This window comes from Populus trichocarpa, chromosome 4, assembly GCF_000002775.5.
Source record: "Populus trichocarpa isolate Nisqually-1 chromosome 4, P.trichocarpa_v4.1, whole genome shotgun sequence".
Classification (NCBI taxonomy): Eukaryota; Viridiplantae; Streptophyta; class Magnoliopsida; order Malpighiales; family Salicaceae; genus Populus; species Populus trichocarpa.
The window spans coordinates 22,079,242-22,088,256 of record NC_037288.2 but is presented as its reverse complement, the minus strand read 5'-3'; the positions used below and the strand labels follow the sequence as shown (position 1 = coordinate 22,088,256).

Below are 9,015 nucleotides of genomic sequence, written 5' to 3'. Positions count from 1 at the left end.
CTCAAATTTCTTATGTGGAGAATGATTTGCATTGACGCACTATGAAATTAAAGTATGCTTTTGTATATTTGAATTAATTATAATATACTGAAAGAAATTACAAAAGCAGATTCCAATACCCATGTGATCAAGGAGTTCTTTTAAATCCTTTTCCTCTAACCGTGATGATTGCCTGAGTTCCATTCCATGTGAGCGTCGATGCAGGTTCTGTCAAAAAAAACAAAAAAAAAAAAAAGTGGATAATAAAGAGGGTTAAAAAGAAACAAAAAATAAAAAAGGAAAAGCTTTGTTTTGATGGAGAAGTCCTTTTCATTTTTACATCCAGAGAGTACTTTAAACTTTATGATATAGCTGTAAAACCAGACTTATTGCAGATATGTTACAAAACCTGTGAGTTATGAGTAGAAAAAGTTAAATTTTATTTTTATTTTTTAAAAAAACTAAAATAACATAGTTTTGATAAAAAAAAATTCAGAAAAAATTAATGGATTAAGGATAACGTCGACTATGTTAGCGGGACTTTTTCTACCTAAACGGGTTCAGGCCGAGGTCAACTAGATTCTGGATTAATCTACTGGCCGACTTATCTTTTATAACATGGTAAATGTTTAATCTCTATCATTAAATTCTCCTTATTAAGTTTTGAAAGATAAATTTATTTGTATCCTTTTTTTTTATCAAATATATAGTTTATTTATATCTTATTAAGTGTATAAGACTTGTAGATTGTGCAACGTATTATTTGATCCTGTGATACAAAATGTGTTTTAAAAATATTTTTTGTTTGAAAATATGTTGACATAATTTTTTTTATTTTCAGTATATTAAAAATATCAAAAATCATTAAAAATAATATTTTTTAAGGAAAAAATATATATAAACAAAAGTTATCTTAATATTACACGGGCACATGTATACAAAACACAGTTCTTGTGATTCTTCTAATTATGTGACTGAGACCCATCATGCTATGCATACTTCTTTTCTTTTTTCTTTTACTTACTTGTAATGATTGTTAGAAAACAAGGCACAGACTTCATGGTACGTCAAAATGTTGAATGAAGACTGTCTGAAATCATAATTTTTGGCACGGAGATGAAAGAATTTGGATTCTTGAGTCGATATTGCTGTCTGGGATTTTCTTGGGCTTAATTTGCTATATAGTAACTCATAATTAAGCCGACTGCAATAATTTCCTTTGAACTTTCTAACTTAGGCAAGTTTACCATGTTAGAATTATACATTATAATTTCATGAATCCCAATAAAAAAAGATTAATATTTATTAAAGTTTTTTTTTTAAATCATTATTGTGAATATGGGACGGAATAAAAGAGTTGGGTGAGGTTAAGGATTTGCTAAATCTAAAGGACAATAATATATAATTATTTTATTTTTATTTTTATTTTTATTTTGTGAAGGATTGAATGAGAGATAGATATGGCGGGGGAGGTGTTAGTGCTATGAGTAGAGGAAAGAAAAGCGAAACAATGAATTAATTACGGGTCTTTATTAAAAGGTAAATTTTCAAAGTTGATAATCACTTTATAGAAAAAGTCCTAAGGTGATATTTAGTTGATAGAGACCTAGGGCTAGAATTTCTCCTTCAATGTGGATAGCAAGCAGACATAATTATGAAAGGCGAACCCCCCTCTACACAAGTGTTGTTGACGATAAATTTATAGGGTATGCATGACAATGAAACATTATTAATTCCATGTAATTCCACTACTTCATTTCATTTTGGCTACATAATAAATCTCTTGTGCCCTATTCTTATTTATTTTATTGTGTGTTTTTTTTAATTAATATAGGTATTCGGGTCAGCTTGCGCGTATCTCGACTAATCTCACAGGCCCTGAAGTTAACAACCATATAAACCTCCAGTAGTCATCATATTAGCAACCACATGGCTCGAACTTGAGACCATAGAAAAAGCAAATATCTTGATCTCAAGCTCTTATCACTAGACCACCTAGTAGATGATTTTATTGTACGTTTTAAGAAAAAAGCAAGATGAAGTCGTGACCTTCAAAATCTATACAAGATTTTGGTGATAAACGGATTGGTGAACGCATTCAAAGAGCATGAATGTGATAGCATTTGTTGGAGAGCAAGCTAAAATGACTTTCTAGCTACTTAACTAAAAAAATAAAGAGTATGAATGTGGATATACTTTAAGTCCCAATATATCCTGTATTTTGGGCATAGATTCTATTAATGACTTTGTAGCTGGAAGGCAACCATCTTGTAGCTCCATGGATACCAGCAGACGGGGGACCAGAAAACATGGAGAAAAACATTTGAAATATTTGTTGCCCACTTAGCATCCCTCCGTTCTTTCAAGTTGAGCCTCATTTTCAGAACATCCATGTTTGCCCTTTGCAACAGGAATACATGGCTAAAGATCAACACATTTTTATTTGAATTCATAAGCATTATTGTCATGTATTACTCAGCAGCCATTTCTATTGTTTCCCTTGTAAAATGCATGCAAACTATCTTCCACGCACAACAATACAAAACAAAACACTAGAAATTGGAAAGGTTATTCATCGGAAATCCGGACGGGATGTGTTCACATTATCCTCATCAAGAATTATTTTTACTCCATTGTTTTTTAGGGCATTAACAATAGCCCAAATCTTGGTGCGGTTCTTGAAGCCTTTTTTCTCAACCTCTTTCTCCATATCGACATGAATCCCTCTTCCTTGTCCCTGTTCTAGACCCCCCACCTTGAGTCGCATTGCCAACACCTCTCCAACAACTGTAGCTGATTTTGCATTGCAAGATCGACCACACTCAAGGGTGTTCTTGATGGAATGTTCAACCGTTGATGCTGTTGCAACAATTCTCCCATTTTTTCTGTCCACAACATTTGCTGTGATGTATTTCAATGATATAAACAGCCTAAGGACATATCTCTTCAAGAGCGTCATTCTTTGACTATCCTGACATTTTGGTTAACAGCAAAAAGACTTAATAAGCTTTGGAAAATTAATTGTCAATTGACATAGAGACGACCAAACACAACCCATATCATCAAAGAAGCTACGCATTAGCCTAACTAAGCTACACTACCACTAGTATTCTTATTTCAGCCCCTGGAAAAAACTGACAACATTTTCTTGGATCTCAAACTTTTTTTTTTTGGTAACCCGGGGTGTCCGGGCCAGCTTACGCGCACCACAACTTATTCCCGGACCCACTGAACACCCTGCAAGCCCAGTAGGCAGGGAAGACACCGCGGGGGTGACAGGCGTGCACGCTGAGGCTCGAACCTAGGTGACAGAGGCAAGGAAACCTTGCCTCTGCTGCTGGGCTAGAACCCTCGGTGCTCTTGAATCTCAAACTTGATTTGGAGGGAAGTAGAGGAACAAAATTTTAACTTTAGCAGTTTAATACCTCTTCTATATAGGTATTGTTTTTGCAGCACTTTGTCTATTTCTTCAGCCCCGCCAACTAGCAGAAATTTGTATTCCTACTATCTTACAAATTCACTTTCCAGTTTTAGAGCTCGACTTTCTCTGCCAGATAGAGTAAAAAACATACCAATTGCAGAGTTATATAATTGCTAATTTAATAGTGGTAATTATAAAAAATCTGTTTATGCTCCTACTGGAAAGGCAACAGACATTTCTGAGAAATCCAAACAAAAAGAAAACATTAAATGCCAGACAAAAACACGCTCAAGCACGAACATGCTAACTACAAGTGGCAGCCTATAGACCATGCCAATAAACAGAAGATAAAGAACTAAGGTGGCTTTTAGTGGATTTCTATGATTGTTATCCACAGCTATATAGTGCATTGAGTATTGTAGCAGCAGACTTCCCTTTATACATTAAGCACAACAGAAACTTCAATGCATCTTCTGCAATATGTAGTTCTTAATTATAGACATGTAGATGGCATGACCGATGCAAGTAGGTAATATAACTTGTGTAAAATTCATGCAAGGTCACTTTCTTTCCTGTTTATGCACTATTCAACTGTTGACCTTCACGATCAGGACATGATTGAAGTCAGACTTCAAAGAAAATATCCACTCCAGAGGCAAATAGTCATTAACTGCAATTACAACAAGCAAACAAAGCATGCATGTACCAAAAATACTTGGTCCTGGTAATAAATTACAACTGTATGAGAGATAGCTTGACTACATAAGACGGTAAGACATGAAGCTTGAAACTCAGATTAATTAGATAATTTGACAAGTTTTCCAACTCCGTACATCTAGACTTTTCACAGTGGCAACAGCGTATTTAGATTCAGAATTTGTTGTCAAATAAAAAAAATGAGAAATCATAATGCAGAGGCAGGAGAAACAAACAATATCACTGGAAGCCAGAAACAAGGAGCAACAAAGTGTATTTTCCAATTGAATCAATTCCTCCAAGTTATCAGAACGAGGGAAGGAGTAATCGGAAATTTGCCAGGCTTCTTGACAGTCATTGATATAGGATATCTAAGTATCTTTGAGAACCTGAGAACTGTCATGGATCCTGATATGCTATGTATCACATAAGTTTCTCAAGGAATATGGGAGATTGAGAGGAGTCTTGTGAAGCAATGGAAGAAATGCTTTTCATACTAACAAAATTAAGTCTTGTAATAATAATCACCTGCCAAAATTGATGTCCAAAACTAAAACTAACAAATGAAGTCCTATGTTCAGATAGGCTAGAAAAGAACATAACCCGTATCAACTTTCCCTCCATACGGAACAAATTATCTCAAATCAACCTTCAACATTTTCCCCCCTTCAAGAATGGAGACAGTGAAGCATCATAGAAAAAACAACATATTACATAAGAGGAGCATGAACTGATCTCTAACTCGGGATCTAATTAGAAAATCTTATTTTGGGAATAGCTACCTTAATTTCAGATGAAAACTAAGGAAAATCTCTGTCAAAACAGGTAAAAAAATAAATAAAAGTAATTATTTTAGAGAGCAGCAAAGCAAACTCTCAGAGCAATGAAAAGCAACACCTTGAACCGATGTCAAATTAAGCATCATTTCACCAATTATCAATGCCCCTGCTAAGTGGAACATAAACTGGGCTTGCACTTGCAAGAACCCCATGAATTTTTTTATCCAAATTATAACAAAACTCTTTAACTACTATAGTATTGCTAATTGGCGGGCTCAACGGAACATTCATATGCTATATTTGAACAAAACAAAAATCCAAATGTAACTAACACTGCTTTAATAAAAAACAAGGAAAGTAGCAGTTTTTAACATCAAAATTAATAAGTCAAGATTTTTTTTACTAATACATCTAAGAACATGGGCAAATTATTAGCATACCTCAAGTTGTCAGCCAGCCGTCTGCCCACCAATGGATAGGTGCTTCACCGTTTAGAACTAAGCCCAATACCCAGAATCTCTCTTATCCTAAAACTCAAATTGTAAATACGGTTGAAAACAGGACAGACCGTGTCTTCTGCTTTATTTAAGGTTGCACTTGCAGAGGAGAGAGGGAAGGGAGGGGAAGAGCATAGCAGAGCAGTGGGTTCTCTTCTTTGGGCCTGATCCGCTTCAGTTGGATAGGCTTTCAAGTTCGGCTGTTTTGGGGGTCTTAGCGTTTTTCTAAAACTAGTTTTCTTCATAAACGTGTGACTTATTCATCTGGATAGGTCGATTTAGAAACTGATTCTGATCATATTTCATAATAAATAAGAGAAGTTAATTATATATAATTTAATTAAAAACTCGAGTTAATTTATAATCTAGTTAACTTGATTAAAAATCTAAGATGGTTCGACTTGAGAAAATAAAAATTATATTATTGTTTTTACTAAAGGAATATTATAGCTTTTGTTGATTCAAGCGGCGCATGTAGTGGCAGACGGCGCGTTTTGGCTTTCTCTGTTAGCTGCAGTTGAGAGAGTGGACGAAGGATGAAGGTGATATAATCGAAGATGATAGCTAGAGTTGTTATTGTGAGCAAGACATGGTCGCCTTCTTAGAGTGAAGTGACGAACGATTAGATTAGAGAATTGTTGGATGTGTAAGAGACTATAGGTTCAGTTTTTTGTAAGCTCTTTTCTTTGTATCTATTTTTTAAGGAGATATTTGTTTTACATAAATATGTTTTTATTTTTGTTTCTTTCATCTATTTATTTTTAGTATAAAACTATTAATATAAAATGTCTTATTATCAATTTATAAACTTAATTTATTTATTAAAAAAATATTTACAACTCATGAAATTCTATAAAATATTTTATGAATAATAATTTAATAATTATATCATCCAACAACTTTAAACATCGTCGCTACACCACTACTAATTCAACCCCAATGATATCAGTTATGATCTCCGCCACCACATTCATCATCACCGATATCATTATGGTCACCACCCCATCACCACACCATGTCCACCATAGTTTTAAAAACTGAACTAGTGCGGTAGGTCAGCTCGGGGCCTGGCCGGTTCAGGTTTAAAAAAATAAAGAAATTAATTGACCTGACTTGACTCGATAAAAAATAAAACTTAACTCATGAATTGATCGACTCAGGTAAAATCTAATAAAAAAACCCATTAATTTTTTTTTATTTCAAGGTAAGCCCTAGACCCTAAACAATTTCAAGATTAACCTTTCCTTGTCATATTTTCAAACTATGATTTTCACCTCCCTATCACTCCACCAACACCTTTATTATTGTCGGTTGTCACTATTTCACTACCACATCCACCTCACCTTTGACTCTATCACTACTACCACAAACTCCATTTCCTCATCATTATAAGATATCTTCGTCATCATTTCATTATTATCATTTTTTTATATCACCACTTATCAAATATTATACATGTAAAAAAATTTTTATTACTAAAATATTTTGCACAAAAAAAATTCACCCTAAAAAAGAGATGAATACAATAGCCCTTTAAAGTTTTTGAACAAGCTAGTTCATATGGAGTAGGTCTAAAGTATTTAACAAATTTCACTCTCTTTATTTTTTATTGTTGGGTTAGTCCATCTCTTTTGTTTTGGGCTCACTAATTGATCATGACAATAGTTGTTTAGACTTTATTAATTTATTGATTTGCATTATTGATTTGCATTATGCTATGTGTTGAATCAAATTAATTTTAACATAAAAAAATATTTAGGTCGTTTGAAACTATTTAGTTTTGTTATTAAACTCGATCCAACATGTTAATCTTGAAATCTTCCAACCTAACTTCTTTCATAACTCAAGTTTAAAATTAATCTGTTTGGAAGTTATTCCAACATGACTCAGTAGACTTAGTGAATTTAAAGACAACTCAAACAACTAATAAAAAATATGGTTTAACTTTTAATATAAATTTAAGATGATATTTGTTTTTTTAATATTGAGATGATGACATGATAATGTGAACTCGGATGACAGAACCCTAAAACCTATAATAAAAAATCTAAATACTTACCCAATAAAGCTGAAATCAAATTAAAAAACCTTAACTCGTTGATTATTTGAATCAAGAGCTAGAAGTATATGGTTAGAACGCCACAAAGATGATCTGTTTAATTAGTTCTGAAAAAAGTTCAATGAAAAACTAAAAGCAAGAGTGTTCACACAATTTTTAATTCAAAATCCAATATGTTTTCACATCCTAAAAATAGAAGGTAATTATACGTTTGACTTAAATAAAAATAAACCCTAATTGATTATGGACTGAAAATTAAATTCAAATAACTAACTAAATTAAAAGTATGAGTAAAACAAAGCCAAAGTCATGTATAAATAAAATCTCAATTAATATATTTCTAAATAGTAATTTCTGGACCTTATCGAAAGGTCTTCTCAAGATCTAATTGCTATGAAAATTCAGCCCTGTGAAAAACAAGGTCATTAAAATCCTCTAACAAACTTTCAACCAGATACAGTCAAATTAAAAGGCTTGACCATTAATATAAAGTTGTGTAGTCAAGCTCTTGTACATGTTAAGCAACCTCATCTCTTGTTTATATCACATTAATCAAGACTTGATTCTTCTTTGAAATCAACTTTGTGCTTAGCGCCATTTTAGAAAGAATTATCGAAGCTTGCTCGATCTGAATGTCATGAATCAATTTTTTAAAGGCCTTTTTTATCTTCCTAAATTTTGCCTTTGTAATTAGTTCAATCAGCACATGCAATGGATCCTGTGGTATTGCTTATTGATTCTCATCATTCCTCCTCTCCTAAAAATATATTCAATCTTGAATCTTGACCTACATCAAAAGGAGAAAGATTAGAAATATTAAATGTAACACTAACAGTATACTCCCCTAAAAGTTCCAGCTTGAATGCATTGTCGTTAATTCGTTAAAGGACTTGGAGTACATCGTCCCCTCTAGGCTGCAACTTAGATTGTCTATAGGCTAGAAATATTTTCTTCCTCATATGCACTTAAACTCAACCACTAGGTTTAAAGATAACACGTCTACTATCTTTGTTGGTTTTAAATGCATATTGTTCATTCTTTTTTTCTATTTGTTGTCGAAAACTCTCATGAAGTTTCTTCACTATTTCTATGCATTTTGCACTAACAATATAGCTAAAAAATAATTCATGCAAAAGTATACGTTTTTAAGTTAGCATATAATTTTTCATTTTTCAAAACATCAAATACGTTTACTATAAACCAAGATATCATCAAAATAGATTACCATAAATATGTCTATAAAATGCATGTAATATTTGATTCATCAATCTCATAAATATGCTTAGTACATTAACGATACCAAACGACATAAAACACTCTTGATATCACCTTCTTTTGCATAAAAAAACTCACAAACGTCTTTGTTTTTCACTCAACAACTCTTTTTTTTTCTTCTCATGTGCCTTTCTCTTTTTTCTCTCATCTCGGTCACCTTTTTCTTTTAACTACTCTCGCCTTTAGTCTCTTTTCTTAATTTCAATTGATTTTTATATACTTGTTTTTGGGTTAAAGATACAAAGGTCATAAATTTATTAATTTTTATAAAAGAGTAACTATTCTTAAACCTATCATGAATAATCTTCC

The 9,015-nt window shown here is 32.6% G+C and overlaps 1 protein-coding gene across 4 annotated transcripts; it reads right to left on the bottom strand.

Moving 5' to 3' along the window:
- Positions 1-2,397: 2,397 nt before the first annotated feature.
- On the bottom strand, positions 2,398-5,653 carry LOC18098232 (uncharacterized). 4 transcript variants are annotated; one of them, XM_024598970.2, is made up of 3 exons: positions 5,316-5,653; positions 3,405-3,526; positions 2,398-2,945 (listed from the first exon to the last, which is right to left on the bottom strand). In XM_024598970.2, the coding sequence occupies exon 3, from the start codon at positions 2,936-2,938 to the stop codon at positions 2,552-2,554; it is 387 nt and encodes a 128-aa protein (XP_024454738.2). In that variant the 5' UTR covers positions 2,939-2,945; positions 3,405-3,526; positions 5,316-5,653; the 3' UTR covers positions 2,398-2,551. The 4 variants fall into 4 exon arrangements, with proteins under 4 accessions (XP_024454738.2, XP_006384940.3, XP_024454739.2 ...); XM_006384878.3 differs by having other exon boundaries at positions 2,398-2,950; positions 5,316-5,647; XM_024598971.2 differs by lacking the exon at positions 3,405-3,526 and having other exon boundaries at positions 5,316-5,652.
- Between the last annotated feature and the right edge of the window lie 3,362 nt (positions 5,654-9,015).

Excerpts from the sequence above, each read along its gene's own strand:
- LOC18098232 (XM_024598970.2), bottom strand. The coding sequence starts at position 2,938 with ATGACGCTCTTGAAGAGATATGTCCTTAGGCTGTTTATATCATTGAAA.